Here is a 20024-nt window from a genome sequence, read left to right on the forward strand (position 1 = left end):
GTAATGCTCAAAATTCTCCAAGCCAGGTTTCAACAGAACGTGAATCAAGAACTTCCAGAGTTTCAAGCTGGATTTAGGAAAGGCAGAGATCAAATTCCCATCATCTGTTGGATCATCGAAAAAGCAAGAGAGCTCCAGAAAAACATCAACCTCTGCTTTATTGACTATGCCAAAGCTTTTGACTATATTCAGTTCAGTTCAGTCGCTCAGTTGTGTCCGACTCTTTGCGACCCCATGAACTGCAACACGCCAGGCCTCCCTGTCCATCAACAACTCCTGGAGTTCACTCAAACTCGTGTCCATCGAGTCGGTGATGCCATGCAGCCATCTCGTCCTCTGTCATCCCCTTTTCCTAAGGTCCCCAATCCCTCCCAGCATCAGAGTCTTTTCCAGTGAGTCAACTCTTCTGCATGAGGTGGCTAAAGCACTGGAGTTTCAGCTTTAGCATCATTCCTTTCAAAGAACACCCAGGACTGATCTCCTTTAGAATGGACTGGTTGGATCTCCTTGCAGTCCAAGGGGCTCTCAAGAGTCTTCTCCAACACCACAGTTGTAGATCACCAGAAACCCTGGAAAATTCTTAAAGAGATGGGAATACCAGAACACCTTACCTGCCTGCTGAGAAATCTGTATGTGGGTCAAGAGGCAGTAGCTAGAACTGGACATGGAACAACATGCTGGTTCCAAATTGGGAAAGAAGTACATCAAGGCTATACATTGTCACCTTGCTTATTTAACTTAAATGCATATTACATCATGCCAAATGCTGGGCTGGATGAAGCACAAGATGGAATCAAGATTGCCAGGAGAAATATCAATAACCTCAGATATGCAGATGACACCATTCTTACAGCAGAAAGCAAAGAGGAACTGAAGAGCCTCTTGATGATGATGAAAGAGGAGAGTGAAAAAACTGACTTAAAACTCAACATTCAGAAAACTAAGGTCACAGCATCCTGTCCCATCACTTCATGGCAAGTAGATGGAGAAACAGTGGAAAATAGCGGCAGAATTTATATTCTTGGACACCAAAATCACTGCAGGTGGTGACTGCTGCCATTAAATAAAAAAGACACTTGCTCATTGAAGAGCTCTTTGAAAAAGCTATGATCAACCTGCTGTTGCTGCTGCTAAGTCACTTCAGTCGTGTTCGACTCTGTGCAACCCCATAGACTGTAGCCTACCAGGCTCCCTTGTCCCTGGGATTCTCCAGGCAAGAACACTGGAGTGGGTTGCCATTTCCTTCTCCAAAGCATGAAAGTGAAAAGTGAAAGGGAAGTCACTCAGTCATGTCTGACTCTTAGCGACCCCATGGACTGCAGCCTACCAGGCTACTCCATCCATGGGATTTTCCAGGCAAGAGTACTGGAGTGGGGTGCCATTGCCTTCTGCAATGATCAACCTAGACAATGTATTAAAAAGCAGAGATGTTACTTTTCTGACAAAGGACTGTCGAGTTAAACCTACAGTTTTTCCAGTAATCATGTATGAATGTGAGAATTGGATCATAAAGAAAGCTGAGTGCTGTAGAACTGCTGCTTATGAACTGTGGTGTTAGAGAAGACTCTTGAGAGTTCCTTGGACTGCAAGGAGATCTAACAATACATCCTAAAGGAGATCAGTCCTGGGTGTTCATTGGAAGGACTGATGTTGAAGCTGCAACTCCAATACTTTGGCCACCTGATGTGAAGAACTGACTTATTGGAAAAGACCCTGATGCTGGGAAAGATTGAAGGCAGGAGGAGAAGGGCACGGCAGAGGATGAGATGGTTGAATGATGTCACTGACTCAATGGATATGAGTTTGAGCAAGCTCTGGGAGTTGGTGATGGACAAGGTGGTCTGGTGTGCTGCACTTCAAGGGGTCTCAAAAATTCATGCATGATTGAGCTACTGAAGTGAACTGATGTTTTCCAATGATAAAATTATAATACAAAATTTGTTGTTTCAAAATATAGCATATATATGTTAAGGTGTTGATTTTAAACAAAATTAGTGGTGGTAAATAATAAAAGAATAGAGATGAAGAATTTATATGTCTAACTTCCCATCCTTTTCATCTGGCGCTAACATACTTCAGTTGGTTGTATACAAAGTGCCTCCAAAGAAGGCTCATTTGAAGAATATGCGAACACCAACAAGAGATGGGTAAATCTATTTAAGGAAACATTTGTGGCATGAAATATTTCCTTTGCCATTACATTTATCTGCACCTGTGGAAAAATTTACTAATATGTTAAAATCTATTTCAAATATTAGCTACCTGATGAACTATAGCTCTCTGATGGCCAGTTTTATGTGAACTTATCTACTTTTTATCCCCAGATGATCTATTTCTTCCTCTCTTAAGAGGGTGTGGAGAAAAACCCTCTTACACTGTTGGTGGGAATGCAAACTAGTACAGCCACTATGGAGAACAGTGTGGAGATTCCTTAAAAAATTGCAAATAGAACTGTCTTATGACCCAGCAATCCCACTGCTGGGCATACACACCGAGGAAACCAGAATTGAAAGAGACACGTGTACCCCAATGTTCATCGCAGCACTGTTTATAATAGCCAGGACATGGAAACAACCTAGATGTCCATCGGCAGATGACTGGATAAGAAAGCTGTGGTACATATACACAATGGAGTATTACTCAGCCATTAAAAAGAATACATTTGAATCAGTTCTAATGAGGTGGATGAAAATGGAGCCCATTATACAGAGTGAAGTAAGCCAGAAAGAAAAACACCAATACAGTATAATAACACATATATATGGAATTTAGAAAGATGGTAATGATAACCCTGTATGCGAGACAGCAAAAGAGACACAGATGTTTAGAATGGACTTTTGGACTCAGAGGGAGAGGGAGAGGGTGGGATGATTTGGGAGAATGGCATTGAAACATGTATACTATCATGTAAGAAACAAATCGCCAGTCTATGTTCTATACAGGATACAGGATGCTTGGGGTTGGTGCACGGGGATGATCCAGAGAGATGATATGGGGTGGGAGGTGGGAGGGGGGTTCAGGGTTGGGAACTCATGTACACCCGTGGCTGATTCATGTCAATGTATGGCAAAACCAATACAGTATTGTAAAGGAAAATAAAGTAAAAATAAAAAATTTTTTAAGTAAAAAAATTAAAAAAGACTTGTATCTTTATACATACATGTGTCTAATAGTTTCAATATCAATTACAGTGTAATTTCCTCAGTAAAGGACCCATCACACACCTATTTTCATCCAGGTGTCCAACATACACTATCAGCCTATCTATCTTGAATTGAAATGATTACAGTATCTTCTAAAAGTTAAGTTATGGTACTTTTAAATACATTTGCCAACAAAATTTAATTGTTAAAATTATTTCTGTTACAGTGGTTCTTGATCATAATTTTGCTCCTAATAAAATGTCTTATTAATTTGACTTTTTAGTTTGCTGATATCATTACCATATAAATAATTATTGATTCACAATTTTAAAGCACAATTAAATGATCACATAACATTAATGATTACAATGCAAAAATGAGAATTCATTTTTCCATTTCAACTTTGCAAGCTCTCTACTAATTATGATTCACTGATAGCATATTTAAACAGGGATATTATTCAATTGGTTATATGCTGGGGTCCAGCCCCAGTGGATCTAGGGAATTTGAAGGGTGGATGGTGTTGGCATGAGAAAAACTTATTTATTGATTGATATAAGAAATATAAGATCAGAATAGGAAGAAATAGTGTAATAGGAAGATTAAGTGGAGAAAGAGGGCTGAATAGCTTGGATTACACGGAAGACCAATAAAATTCCAGACAAGGAATTTGCACCATCTCTGTTGGGCCACCGGTGCTCTCTTGAATATCTAAGGGTGCCTCACCTTAGGCTCCCTTTAGCGCGGGTCTTAACAGCCAGGGCAAGTAAGTAGACTTGGCGAGCCTCCACGCCCCAGATGGAAATTCAGCCTGAAATTAAAGTAAAGAGCAGAGGGAGGGAAAGGAAAAAAGGAGAGAGAGAGAGAGACACGGGGGAAACCAGTCCAGAGACTGGCTCTGTCCTCTATTGTTCAGAAGGCCTTTTATACTTTTGATAAAACGTGGACATCAATGGGTAACACAAAGTTATGCAGCGTTAGCAGTCCAGACTCATCAAAACCAGGCTTTTCTCTCTGCATACCTAATTGTATACACAAGTCTTAGGTAATTTACATCATCTTCCAGCCAAAAGGGTCAATTAACATTTTACAGCCTTTTTTCTGATAAGGGTTTGTCAACCAGAAGACTTATTTGTGTTGATCTTCCCAAGGTCTGGTGCCACTCTCAGAAAGCACTAAATAAAGTTACATTCTTTCACAGCAAAGATACAGCAAATTATAACAAGTAGAGGGAGTACAGTGATTTACAGCAAAAGAGAAGCAATTGACTCAAAAGTCTAGTGTTGCTAACATCAAAACTACTATGTATCTATTTCTACATCCTGCTTACATTGAGTAGCATCCTTCCAGGTGCCTAAAAGATAAAGTATATGGAAGCCTGGCAGCAGTCATTGAGTCAACAGTGAAAACCCTCTACCAATATAATTTTTAACTCTTTAGAAAAGGCTCTGTATCTTAAGATGCTTTCAAGCTTTGTGCCTCTCATGGTTGGGGGGCTGTAAGCAATTCACAAGCTGTAAGAGGTTTGGGGAACCTGTTAGGCAAGCCAGAGAGCTATCAGAGGGGGTTTAACTGAAACATCCCTTACAAATGCAGAAGACTAAAGCCCTGATTTGACTTTTTCCAGAGAATATCAGAAGAGTGGAAAAGCAGAGCACAAAAGCCGGCAGATTCTTATTTTTTGCGGGATGGATGCTCAGGAAATTCCAGGGGAAAACCTGAGGTCTGATTAGTCTTGCCATCAGAGCTCTTGCCGCATGACCTTGTCACGGGTGGAATTCCTCACGCTGGCTACCAGCAGTTATATTAATGAATATATTTTCATATTTAGGAGAAGTGGATGGAAAACTATACTGATGTGAGAGGGTGTAGCCAGACTATAGCTTTGTTTTTGTACATACCAGAAAGCTAGTAAAATACAAGTCTGTAAAAGGCATTTACGTTATTAGAAAGTAGCAACAGCTGAATAAACAATGGTGGTTTCAATTAAAGAACTCTTCAGCTCATCTTCTATAAATTGTACATATAATATCAATGATTAAGCATTTTAACATAGATGAAGGTTCCCCCCAAGAAAAAAAATATACCCCAGCACAGGCATCATTTTAATAATTTATTTTGGCTTATGTACCTTGAGGGTATGCATTAAAAGTCAATAATTAGAGAAGTCTCAATGCTCTGACAACCTGACAGGTGATAATAAAAATTACCTATTGCCTTTACAGGATGCTTCTGAACAGGCCCTTTCTGAAAGTCTTTCCTATTTACCTCCAAATCACAGCTGCAAGAAAGCACTGAATTTTTCTGAGACAAATCTATATACTGCAATATGATAAAATGCCAAGTCATTTTTCCGCAACCATTCTTGTTGCTACAGTGAACCTCTTCTTATTGTGTGTATTCTGTCACACTAGAAAACTGTTCACTTACCCAGCTGGGGTATTAAGTTTACATTCAAACACCAGGATTAAATCACCTCTGAGTAGTCTTTGGGAAATGCCAAGTGAATAGGAACCTAGGTGCTTGTTGAGCTATTCACTTTATGTGCACCAGTTTTCCCCTGATGCATAGGAAAGTGTAAATGAGAGTTGCAAAATGAGACAGAAATATCTGGGTTTTTTTTAAACCAGAAAAAAATGTTAAAAAGTCTACACATTAACTTTCATTTAAAGTTTATATGTTAATTTTTGAACAAAGAAATTTTTAAAAAATTGAAATTTAAAAAATTTATATATTGTTAAAAAAGAGAAAAGTATTGCATTAAAATAGATAGTAGTGGGTCACATAAAAAACAGCTAAAAGGATAGAACAATTTAGAAATGAATATTAAAATACAATTATCTTCTAGTCATTGTAAAATATGCAATTAGAAGATAATGAGCAATGCTTAAAATAATGAGAAATGCCTAAAAATCAAAACATTAAAAAGTGACATTCTATAAGATGTTGTATGGAAAAATGGAAAGATTATCCTGAGAGGAAGCAACAGAAGAGGATGAACAAGATAAATGAATAGAATTGGTATAGTCTGTAATAAACTGAATAAAATAAACAGAACAACAGAAAGGAGCAAGATCGGAGAAGTGTTTCTGGAGTGCGCCACCTGCTGAGGGCCTGGGCTCCACTTTGAGGAACAATCCAGTGCCGTGTTTCTCTTTCTACCTGTGGCAGCAAAATTTATTCATGCTTACGAAATTATGTATGCCTTGAATTTTTCAGAATTGACATTTTCAACCAAATCAATCACTTTGAATCCTCCTAGTTATTCTCTAAGAGAGATTCTGAATGTACAGAATGTTTGAAAAGCCTGCCTTAACTAAAATAGTAATTTTCTACTCAAAGTCAGAAATGGTAAATCCAAGCAGTTCTCATCCTGACAAAATACAGGGTTATCAGAAGTACTATTCATCTAAATACAAGTTTTACTTTAGAAATTTACTACTATCTTACATAATCTAGCTTTTGCATATTCTTCAAATTAAAGTATTTATGCTTACTAAAAACATAAAATCAAAATCATCTTCCCTGTTTACTGTTATCCTTTCTAAAACAAAAAATAGCTAACAAAAAAAAAATATGCTAGTAAAGTAATGCTCAAAATTCTTCAAGCCAGGTTTTAATATTACATGAACTTCCAGATGTTCAAGCTGGATTTAGACAAGGCAGAGTAACCAGAGATCAAATTGCCAATTTCCACTGGATCATGGAAAAGGCAAGAGAGTTCCAGAAAAACATCTACTTCTGCTTTATTGACTATGCCAAAGCCTTTGACAGTGGATCACCACAATTGTAGAAAATTCTTAAAGAGATGGGAATACCAGGCCACCTGACTTGCCTCTTCAGAAATCTGTATGCAGGTAGGGAAGCAACAGTTAGAACTAGACATGGAACAACAGACTGGTTCCAAATTGAGAAAAGAGTACGTCAAGGCTGTATATTGTCATCCTGCTTATTTAACTTATATGCAGAGTACATCATGAGAAATGAGGGGCTGGATGAAGCACAAGCTGGAATCAAGACTGCCAGGAGAAATTCCAATAATCTCAGTTATGCAGATAACACCACCCATATGGCAGAAAGCTAAGAATTAAAGAACCTCTTGATGAAAATGAAAGAGCGGAGTGAAAATGTTGGCTTAAAACTCAACATTCAGAAAACTAATATCATAGCATCCAATCCCATCACTTCATGGCAAATAGATGGGGAAACAATGGAAACATTGAGAGACTTTAGTTTTAGGGGCTCCCAAATCACTACAGATGGTAACTGCAGCCATGAAATTAAAAGATGCTTGTTACTTGGAAGAAAAGCTATGACTAACCTAGACAGGATTTTGTTGTTGTTGTTTTGTGTTTTTAATATAAATTTGTTTATTTTAATTGGAGGTCAACTACTTTACAATATTGTATTGGTTTTGCCATACATCAACATGAATCCACCACAGGTATACACATGTTCCCCATCGTGAATCCCCCTCTCCCTTCTCCCTCCCTGTACCATCCCTCTGGGTCATCTCAGTGCACCAGCCCCAAGCATCCTATATCCTGCATCGAACCTGGATTGGCTATTTGCTTCATGTATGATATTATACATGTTTCAATGCCATTCTCCCAAATCATCCCACCCTCGCCCTCTCCCACAGAGTCCAAAAGAATGTTCTATACATCTGTGTCTCTTTTGCTATCTCTCATACAGGGTTATCATTACCATCTTTCTAAATTCCATATATATGCATGAGTATACTGTATTGGTGTTTTTCTTTCTGGATTGCTTCACTCTGTATAATAGGTTCCAGTTTCATCCACCTTATTAGAACCGATTCAAATATATTCTTTTTAATGGCTGGATAATACTCCATTGGGTATATGTACCATAGCTTTCTCATCCATTCTTCTGCTGATGGACATCTAGGTTGCTTCCATGTCCTGGCTATTATAAACAGTGCTGCGATGAACACTGGGGTACACGTGTCTCTTTCAATTCTGATTTCCTCGGTGTATATGCCCAGCAGTGGGATTGCTGGGTCATAAGGCAGTTCTATTTCCAGTTTTTTAAGGAATCTCCATACTGTTCTCCATAGTGGCTGTACTAGTTTATATTCCCAGCAACAGTGTAAGAGGGTTCCTTTTCTCCACACCCTCTCCAACAGCATTTAAAAAGCAGAGACATTATTTTGGCAACAAAGGTCCATCTACTCAAACTATGGTTTTTCCAGTAGTTTTGTATAAATGTGAGAGTTGGATAATAAAGAAAGCTGAGTGCTGATGAATCGATGCTTTTGAACTGTGGTGTTGGAGAAGACTCTTGAGGGTCCGTTGGACTGCAAGGAGATCCAACCAGTCCATCCTAAAGGAGATCAGTCCTGGGTGTTCATTGGAAGGACTGATGCTGAAGCTAAAACTCCAATACTTTGGCCACATGATGTGAAGAGCTGACTCATTGGAAAAGACTCTGATGCTGGGAAAGATTGAAAGCAGGAGAAGAAGGGGACAACAGAGGATGAGATGGTTGAATGGCATCATCAACTCAATGGACATGAGTTTGAGTAAGCTCCAGGATTTGGTGATACACAGGGAAGCCTGTCGTGTTGCAGTGCATGGGATCACAAAATCAGACACCACTGAGTGACCAAACTCATATAAAGGAGATAAAATTAAATAAAGTAACATAGAAATTAAACTCAAGTAAAACAAAATTCTGTTAGGAATATATTTCCATATTTAAGTTGATAATCTTCATAGTCAACAGGCAAAATGATATAAATTTGGGGTAAGAATGTATACTAGATTTATCGTTCAGTCTCTCTATTATATCCAAAAGGATTGTAGCACACCAGGCTTCCGTGTCCTTCACTGTCCCCTAGAGTTTACTCAAACTCATGTCCACTGAGTCAGCAGTAACAGCACATTTAACCATGGAGATTATCAGTTGCTTTCAGTATCTTCAGAACATTCATGTTTAGTAGAGAATTCTGCCCACTATATAGATGAGGAAACAGAGTCTAAAATATTTAGGTAATATCCTAATGTTAATAGCAGATTGGCACTATGAAGTTGTATAATTGCTTACCTAACTGCCAGTTTCCCCTATTAGACTGTCAATTACACGTGGGCAGCGTCCAAAGATTCTTATATATCATTTTGCCTCTGTGATCAGCGTAAAAAGGCATTCAGTATGTAGCCAGCAGGCTAAATTCTATATTAGTTCATCTTTCAGTATCAAAATAAAATATAGGGAAAAACAGATTAATAATCAAAGGGTACTTTATTTAATAAATGATACACAATGTCCTAAAGTAAGCGTATCAAAAGAGTTGCAAATTCATTCAAGAGAATTCCTTCTGGAGACCGTTTTTGTGATAGAATTCTGCTTCCTTTAGAATTACCTATATTAGGTAATAGTGCATAAATCTAAGAATCAACATTTATACAGATCTCTCTAGATCAGAAAAGACTGAATTTGCAGCATCCAATGAAATGAGGTAAACCTTATTTGTAAACTGTTTACTGGCATTTTATGCAAATTAAACAATACATTAAATCTGCAAAGAAAGTTACTTTATCATAACATTATAACTGGTATGCTTAAAATCATATTCAGTTCAGTTCAGTCGTTCAGTTGTGTCCAACTCTTTCTGATCCCATGAACCACAGCACACCAGACCACCCTGTCCATCACTAACTCCTAGAGTCCACCCAAACCCATGTCCATTTAGTTGGTGATGCCATCCAACCATCTAATCCTCTGTTGTCCCCTTCTCCTCCTGCCCTCAATATTTCCCAGCATCAGGGTCTTTTTAAATGAGTCAGCTCTTTGCATCAGGTGGCCAAAGTACTGGAGTTTCACTTTCAACATCAGTCCTTCCGATGAACACCCAGGACTGATCTCCTTTAGGATGGACTCATTGGATCTACTTGCAGTCCAAGGGACTCTCAAGAGTCTTCCCTAACATCACAATTCAAAGGCATCAATTCTTCGGCCCTCAGCTTTCTTTATAGTCCAACTTTCACATCCATACATGACCACTGGAAAAACCATAGCCTTGACTAGACAGACCTCTGTTGACAAAGTAATGTCTCTGCTTTTCAATATGCTGTCCAGGTTGGTCATAACTTTCCTTCCAAAGAGTAAGCATCTTTTAATTTCATGGCTGCAATCACCATCTGCAGTGATTTTGAAGCCCAGAAAAATAAAGTCAGCCACTGTTTCCCCATCTATTTCCCATGAAGTCATGGGACCAGATGCCATGGTCTTAGTTTCTGAATGTTGAGCTTTAAGCCAACTTTTTCACTCTCCTCTCTTACTTTCCTCAAGAGGTTTTTTAGTTCTTCTTCACTTTCTGCCATAAGGGTAGTGTCATCTGCAAATCTGAGGTTCTTAATATTTCTCCCAGCAATCTTGATTCCAGCTTGTGTTTTCTCTAGTCCAGCATTCCTCATGATGTACTCTGCATTTAAGTTAAATAAGCATATTCATATTAAAACTAAAAATTCTAACCTAGAATGTTCTATCAAATAGTTATGGTGATGCAAAATCTTTAAAAATAACTGGTCAAATTAGTTATCTGTAGTCAAACACCTGAGTCAAAACGCCACATTTCTTCTAACGAAGATGGAGAAAAATAGTCCAAAGCACTTTAACTGTTTAGGAAAATTCAGCTATCTTTGCTGTAAACTTTTATTTCATAAAGTAAGCTTTTGATTTTTCCTGGGAATAAGATGCAATCTCCCTAACAAATATTTAACTATGGATGCTATGTTGTGATAGATCACTTCTTTATTTGTAAATGTTTCTGTCTAAATTTTAAATCCAGGAATAATATATACCTTAAATATGTGAAAACTAACAACATGGATTAATTTGGGGAAAAAAAGTGGCCAATTATGAAATTATTTTGCTAACTTAGTTACTTCACAGAGCTCATGAAATCAGTAACAGAAGATCATATTAAACCAAGGGATTTTCTACAGAGTTCAAAAAGTGAATCTCTTACATATAACTGTGTTCAAAACCATTCATTTCACACTGTTGTGCATTGTTGACCAAAAGATGGATTCCACAAGAGAAAAAGAGGGGGGACAAATAAAATGCAAAATCCTTTTCAATATTGAAAAACTGCTCCAAGCTCACATTTCTGTTTGTGAGAGTATAGATTCATTTTCACACCCAGAAATACAATACAATTTCAGTCCGTTTTGTTAGCTTTAGCTTTTCCTTCTGCCATAACACTGATAAGTTTGCCTTTGCTTGATAATATTAAAAATAAAAGAAGACAAAGTTTTCCCAGCCATGAGGAAATAGACATCTGACTACAAGTTATCCAAGGATTCCATGCCAGTTATTATTTCCTCTCTTCAGATTTTTTGACAAAATATTCAATGTAGTTTTCAGATATCATGTGTTATATACTAGGTCTTGATATTTTACAAAACAAAGACAAGGAACTCTCTTCAGTCCCAAATTGATATGATTGTCATTCTGGATTCAAAAGTGAAATATTTCTTTTATTAGAGCTTTCAGTTTTAAAAGAAAAAATATAGTCAGGGATTTTTTACTATGTATTCATACTTAAGGCATTTTCCTCCCTTACTAATATTTGTTTTGGTAAATAGAAGATAGGAAAATTATATTCACATAATATGTTAAAAATTTGTACTCCAAATTTTATGATATATAGTTCTACTATTTTCTTAATTTCTCCAATTTGAAGGTGTCTCCTTTTATCAATTACTAATCACAGCAATAGGTAACATTTATTGAGTACTTCTAAATAGTAGACCCTTTATATGGTTTCTATCATTTCTTGCCCACAACAATCACTTGAGGTACTATAATTATTCCTCTTTTACAGATGAGGACCTTGAAGCTTAGAAAATTGAAGTAACCAATCCATGGGTGTGCAGATAATATGGAAGGTTGCTAGTCTGGGCTAGTGAACTATACTTTCTGAGGAATGGGATAGTGTTAAGTGTGTTGGTAACAATATTTCATGCACAGTAAATGAGTTGTTGAAAATACTTCTTTATAAAATTGCATCACTTGACTTTTCTTTCAAATGCAAAATAATGTTTAACAGAAAGAAAACCCCCAAATTCATAAAATATATTGGAATAAACACAAATCCTTTATTCAAAATAAGAATATGGTAGACCCAATGTGACCAACTTTTATTAAATAAATATTAATTGTTCCCATTGTTTTTCATATCTGCATGGGGCTCACAAAGGCCGAAAGAAACAATTGCATGGAAATTATATAAAGCCATATATTTTATTTATAAAACTGACTAGACATTGTCAGTACTATCAGTGTCTTAACATTATGATGATATTACAGCTGATATTTCCCATTAATAAAAATATAAATCACTATTACTCCCTGAAACTAACCTCAGTTCAGTTAAGTTCAATCACTCATACATGTCTGACTCTATGCAAACCTATGGAGGGAGCACACCAGGCTTCCCTGTCCATCACCAACTCCCAGAGCTTACTCAAATTCATGTCCATCCTGTCAGTGATGCCATCCAACCAGCTCATCCAATGTCGTCCCTGTCTCCTCTCACCTTCAATCTTTCCCAGCATCAGGGGCTATTCAAATGAGCTGGTTCTTCACATCAGGTGGCCAAAGTATTGCAGTTTCAACATCAGTCCTTCCAATGAATATTGAGGACTGGATGGATATCTTTAGGATGGACTGGTTGGATATCTTTGCGGTCCAAGGGACTCTCAAGAGTCTTCTCCAACACCACAGCTCAAAAGCATCAATTCTTCAGCACACAGCTGTCTCTATAGTCCAATTTTCACATCTATACATGACTACTGGAAAAACCATAGCTTTAACTAGATGGGTCTTTGTTGGTAAAGTAACATCTCTGTTTTTTAATATGCTGTCTAGGTTGATCATAGCTTTTCTTCCAAGGTCATGGTAGCAGTCACCATCTGCAGTGATTTTGGAGCCCCCCAAAATAAAGTCTCTCACTATTTCTATGGTTTCTCCATTTATTTGACACAAAGTGATGGGTCTGAATGCTACGATTAGTTTTCTGAATGTTGAGTTTTAAGCCAACTTTTTCACTCTCCTCTTACTTTCATCAAGAGGCTCTTTAGTTCTTCTTCACTTTCTGCCATAAGGGTAGTGCCACCTGCATATCTGAGGTTATTGATATTTTTCCTGGCAATCCTGATTCCAGCTTGTGCTTCATCCAGCCTGGCATTTCACATGATATATTCTTCATATAAGTTAAATAGGCAAGGTGACAATATACAGCCTTGATATACTCCTTTCCGTATTTGGAACCACTCTGTTGTTCCATGTCCAGTTCTAACTATTCCTTCTTGACCTACATACAGATTTCTCAGGAGGCAGGGCAGGTCGTCTGGTATTCCCATCTCTTTAAGAATTTTCCACAGTAACTAACCTCAGTCATGCTAAATTATTTATGTATCCATTTTAATATATATTTTGCATCTGACAGGGCAACTCTCCTTAGAACCATTTTACTGACCCACCTGTCATTATGATGGGGTAAACAATGTCACCTTTCTGGTGCACAATGAATTACAAAGAAGTTGCAAAGTACACCATCCATCATGCTGACACTAAGTAGGTTTTCAAAGTAGATCTCAGATATCACAAATGCTGTTTAGACTGTTACCAGAAAGCAAAAATTGGAAGCTTATACAAAACAGTCATATGATGAATGAACATGACAGCTCTTCAAAGAAAAAGGGTACGCCTCTTCTACAAATAACCTTGTCAAAAGCAAAAGTAGTGGGGAGCTTGGCTGGCAGTCAGACTAGAATAATTTAAGAACCTGATAATGGCTCTGCCTGATAGAAATTCATGCAAGCACAATGGACTCAAAATCAAAAAGTATGTATGCCTGTATCATCAGCAGCAACCTCTCAAGCTTAATTTGAATTAGGAAATATTCTGAAGAAACATGGAAAATTCACCAGTATCCCATTAACTAGAATATATGAGTTTCACTAATACATCCATCTAAAACATGTATATAAAATATATGCAAGCATTCTGTATGCATATCAAATAGTCACCTAGAAATTGCTTTTGAAAATTATAATACTAATATCATGATACAGTGTGAATTCAACAAATCAATATCAACATGAACTGAAAAGGTTAGTTGCTCAGTCGTATCCGACTCTTTGTGACCCCCATAAACTGTAGCCCACCAGGCTTCTCTCTCGAATTATCCAAGCAAGAACAGTGGATTAGGGTAGCCATTCCTTTCTCCAGGGGATCTTTCTGACCCAGGGATCTAACCTGGGTCTTCCACATTTCAGGTGGATTCTTTAACATTTGAGCCACCAGAGGGGTGTATTCTTTATTTATATTATTTATATAAATATTTAAATTATTATGTACTTAGTATAACAGATTTGAATTGCTAAAATAATTCTAAAAAATATTTAATACCAATGTCTTCATCTAATTTGCAGTTAATTTCTTAAATATGTTCTTCAAATACAAGGTAGTTGTTTTATCCATAATTGCATTTTAGTTCTTTTAATATTATTTCTTCCTATCTGGGCCCAAAATTTCAAAGATAGAATACATTTGTACATCTATAGCTAACTTTATTTCTCCCTTTTAATAGTCATATTTTGAATTTTCCAACATTTCTTTATTAAAAATGCTAGTTTCTTAAAAACTTCAAGTGTAATTGACAATATTATATTAGTTCAAGGTATACAACATAGTTATTCAATATTTTTATAGATTATACATCATTTAAAGTCATTATAAAATATTGGCTGTAATTCCTATGTTGTACATCTTTGTAGCTTATATATTTTATACATAGTAGTTTATATTTATTAATCCCCTATCTTTCCCTTTCCTTTCCCTCTCCCTACTAGTAACCACTAGTTTGTTCTCAACATTTATGAGATTTTTTTTTCTGTTTTGTTATACTTATTCATTTTATTTTTTATATTCCACACATAAGTGATAAAATAATGTATTTGTATTTCTCTGTCTGACATTTCACTAAGCCTAATACCGTCCAGGTCCATCCATGTTGTCAAACATGGCAAAATTTCATTTTTTTATGGCTGATTAACATACCACTGTCTATGTGTTTGTGTATATGCGTAAAATAACATCTCTATGAACACTGGGGTGGGTATATATTTTCAAGTTAGTGTTTTTATTTTCTTTGAATATATACTCAGAAGTGGAATTGCTTGGTCATGTGGTAGCTCTATGTTTAGTTTTCCTGAAGAACCTACATACTGCTTTAAATAGTGGCTGCACCAATTTACAGTCCCCCAAGAGCGTAGGGTTCCGTGACTTGTCACTTCACAAACAGTGAAGCACTTCCACAATTCTATAGTACATCTTGATTTTTTAAAAAATATGAAGCAGAAAATTTAAACACATAATTGATAAGGCAAATGTATAATAATCAGAAATATGATTACATAGGAATACAAAAAGCAATTCAGTGTGTCCAGGGGATTATTAGAGACATCCATATAGAGACAATAGAGACACAAGTTATAGTTCCATGACTTTTCCCTATCAGCTCAGTCAAGGAATAATGACTGTTTGCCAGAGGAAATTGAAAAGAAAATAAATGGGGTGATTCCAAGGACCTTTTCGATCTTCTGTGATTTTATTGTTGTTCTGTGTTTGGGATGTGCTTTGTTTAGGGAAGGAGATGACTCTGATATACTTGAATCAACTGGGATAAGGAGGAGCCTGGAAATGTTGGGCTTTCCTTATAGCTCAGCTGGTAAAGAATCCACCCGTAATGAGGGAGACCTGGGTTCAATCCCTAGGTTGGGAAAATCCCCTGGAGAAGGGAAAGGCTAACCACTCAAGTATTCTGGCTTGGAGAATTCCATGGACTGTATAGTCCATGGAGTTGCAAAGAATCTGACACAACTGAGAGACTTTCACTTACACAGGTTTGGGAGTCTGAGAGAAAATCTGTGTGTTAACTTTAGAATCTCAGCTTAAGACCAAAGTTTCTGAACTAAAGAAAGCAAGCTAGCAGCCTCCTTCTATTTCTTTTAATACGCAGGTACATTTCTATTATTGCCTATCAGAAATAGGGTATAGTAATCAAATCAAACCATGAGTCCTACACTAGAAATATTACACTTAATATTATGTTAACTTTTAAGTAATAAGACTTTCAAGATGGTGCTGGTTATGTGTAGTAGATATGCTAAATATCAGCGATGTTAGAACAAAAACAGTGCTGAAGGATCAGTTAACCGCCTCTCCCCATAACACCCCCCAAAAATTAACAAAAAATTTAGGAACAAGCCTATATTTATGCAAGGTAACTCTAAATGATTTAAATTCATCATCTTATTCTGACTTAATCATAAATTAGAATCTTAAAAAGCTATGTCAATAATTAGCAAAAACATCATTTTATTCACACAAAATCTATAGAAGAAATTTACAGCTTTATAAAGAAACTAAATGTGTTTATTAACATGAGACTTTTACATGGATATGGAAAATTTGCCCATAAAGGAAACTAGTGACCACTTAAATGCTTGAAGTCTAACCGCTATATTGTTCTTACAATAGGCTAAGCTCTATCTTCCAAGATTTACATCTATTAATTCAATTTTCACAACAGGATTATGAAGCTGGGACCATTATTATCCCCACTATAGAGACAAGAAAACTCAGCCCTAGATGCTTAATTATCAGTGATAATTGGGGATTTGAGAATTGAAACTAGTCCACGTGGCTCTAGAAGCTGTGCACCTAACCACAGTGCCAGAAAAACACATTAAAAAACAAAACAAACAAACAAACAAAAAACAGCTAACTTAGACTAAAGTGAAAAAATTCACACCTGGTCCCTTTTTCATGTATTTTCCATCATAAAGCAGAAACACTGTATATCAAATCTTAAATGTGTGAATAATCACATCCATTTTCCACTTCATTTCTTGTGTGCATACACAATCTCAAAACACAACTGCCTCCATTTCTATTCTTTCTGTCCACATCAGTCTATTAAAACTTGCCTCTTTAGAACCAAAGAAGAAAATGAATTTGCACTGTAAGAGCTAAGCAAAATGTGAATGACTCAGCCACACATTCAACACTTTTGAATTAAATTCGTCTAACATGTTTTCACTTTCCAAATATGACAAGGGTCAGACAATTTAAATCTTCCTTCCCCTTTCCTGGCACCTCTACACTGAGAACATTTAATGGTTACTTTGGTATGCTGTATCTTGCCAGTTAGTTCAATTTAGACGAAAGCTGTTGTTTTCTAATTTCATTCCACTGTAAATGACAGAGATAAATGGTCATATTACCTCGAGAATTCCATTGGCAGAATAGGCTGCATATGAATATAGCAGGTCTTGGCTGCTCCATTTTCTGGCTTCTTCACTGCAAGGCTGGCCATTAGGATGAAAGCACTGGCCACTGCTGCTCAGAGTCACAGAGCTGGGAGAAAGACCTGGCAGGTTCAGCAACACAGAGTAATTTACAAGCTGTACATCTTCTAAGCCCAAAGAAGTCCACTGAGTCTTAATCTTCTTTGAAATTTCTGTGTCATCTTCACTTTTGTACAGCTGTACCAAGTTTCTGAAAGAAATTAAAAAAGCATACTCTTAAAAAAAAACAGGAAAATCTTTATTCTTTTGAGTTATGGTTGTTCACTATATGAACCATTATTAATAGGTATGGGATATGAAAGATGAATGAGACAGGATGCCACACAAGAAACTCAAGTTTGGTAGAGGTGATGAGCTTGTACAGAAATTATACAAATCAAAGCAGAATGAATTAAACTCTTAATTAAGAACTAATAAAGGACTATGGGACCACCGAGAGGAGAGTAATCAATGCCAAACAGTTCTTTTATTAGTTCTGATCCTTCTATTGACATCAACATAATCTTATTTAAAACTGGGCTCCAAAATGAGTGATCATGCTGGTTGAGACAGTTACGTATTATAGTTAACATAATTACATATAAAGCCACATGATTAATACACAGCTATTGCTATTTAAAATGATTTAGAGTCAAATCTTGATACAAATTACATGCCAAATTATATGATGCTATGAAAATCATGATATGCAGTAAAATCAGTATATTTTGTTAAAGCCAACCACACATTGTCAAAACAATATGAAGTTAATTTTCAGGTATTCTTGCTGTGTAGTCTATAAATTTATTTCTATACCTGTTCCAAGTCCATAGTAATACTATTTTTGCTTATGACATCCTAGAAACCACAAAAACTGTGGTTAAAAAAATGCATAGAACCTGGAAAAGAATGAGACATAGGAAATTAAAGTGTTAAAATTTAATAAAATTTTACTTTGTTTGGGTCTAGAATATAAAGGAACCAGCTCTTTTTGGTTTTTGGCCAAAAAAAAAAAATGTATCCATCTTCCTATAAACATTTCATTTCTATCTAAACTATTACCTAATAGTACAATTTTTTTTTCCCCATCACATTATTTTTCTCAATACTTATTTAAGAACCCCCGAACAAAACCAGTCAATCCTAAAGGAAATCAACACTGAATATTCATTGTAAGGACTGATGCTGAAGCTGAAGCTTCAATACTTTGGTCACCTGATGTGAAGAGACAACTCATTGGGAAAGACTCTGATTCAGGGAAAGATTGAGGGCAGGAGGAGAAGGGGGTAGCAAAGGATGATATGGTTGGCATCATCACCTCAATGGTCATGAGTCTGAGCAAACTCCAGGAGATAGTGAAGGACCGGGAAGCCTGGTATGCTTTAGTCCATGGGGCCACAAAGAGTTGGACATAACTTAGTGACTGAACAACAACAGGGCACTTACCTTCTCCCAATTTTTGGTTTCTCTTTCATTTTCAATGTCTTGTTTTATGATGAGATAAAATTTTATAATCTTAATGTGTAATTTTTGAGGTTTTTAGTTTCTTGTTTCTATTGAATAGAACATATGGTACCATACTCTAGCCACAGTATGGTGTCATTTGCTCCAGAAAGCCTTTGTGTACATGTTTTATTATTTTTTTAATACAATGTAATGGTTTGCACATTTTTCTGAATCCTTCTCAAATCTGAAGTAATGAAGTTATTTTCATAAAAGATTTAAAGAATTAAGTTTTCCACATTTCAGTGTTTACCTGGAATATTTATGTGTGTGTGTGTGGTGTGGTAGAAATGAATGCAATATTACCCAATATGATTTTTTGTGTATGAATAATCACCCTGGTTCCATTGCTACATTCTTCACTCATGTGCAGTAAAAATTCTTTCATTTATATATATATTTCTACATGTTTTTGGGTCTGACCAGGCTCCTTAGTCAATTCCATTCATCTTTTTGATCCATCTTCATAGCAATACTCCATTTAAATCATTATTACCTTAAAATATGGCTCAATATTCAGAACAGCAAGTCCTCTAATTGTTCTTCCTCAAGAATATCTTCATTACTTTTTATCTCCCATATTAATATTAAAATACATGTATCATTTTCCATATCAAGCTTGTGATTAGAATTACATTAAAACTTGAGCACCTAATCTCTATGTGTTAGATATGAAGCCTTTATAAGAACTTATTACTATTCCGAACTTTGGCCACCTCATGCGAAGAGTTGACTCATTGGAAAAGACTCTGATGCTGGGAGGGATTGGGGGCAGGAGGAGAAGGGGACAACAGAGGATGAGATGGCTGGATGGCATCACCAACTCAATGGATGTGAGTTTGAACACCAGGAGTTGGTGATGGACAGGGAGGCCTGGGGTGCTGCAATTCATGGGGTCACAAAGAGTCGGACACGACTGAGTGACTGAACTGAACTGTTTACTATTCCCATAACATCTAAGAGGGAAAAAATGTGGATAAACAGTTAAGAATTA

General features: G+C 36.5%; 1 protein-coding gene across 3 annotated transcripts in view; it reads right to left on the reverse strand.

Moving 5' to 3' along the window:
- The window catches only part of NAALADL2 (N-acetylated alpha-linked acidic dipeptidase like 2), a 1658881-nt gene that overhangs the window by 762151 nt on the left and 876706 nt on the right, over nt 1-20024 (reverse strand). For all 3 annotated transcript variants that reach the window (XM_042234309.2, XM_060393545.1, XM_042234305.2), the window contains one exon: nt 17465-17738. In XM_042234309.2, coding sequence (XP_042090243.1) covers nt 17465-17738 — 274 coding nt within the window. The remainder of the gene's footprint in view (nt 1-17464; nt 17739-20024) is intronic.

Source organism: Ovis aries, chromosome 1 (genome assembly GCF_016772045.2).
Source record: "Ovis aries strain OAR_USU_Benz2616 breed Rambouillet chromosome 1, ARS-UI_Ramb_v3.0, whole genome shotgun sequence".
In the NCBI taxonomy this organism is placed as follows: domain Eukaryota; kingdom Metazoa; phylum Chordata; class Mammalia; order Artiodactyla; family Bovidae; genus Ovis; species Ovis aries.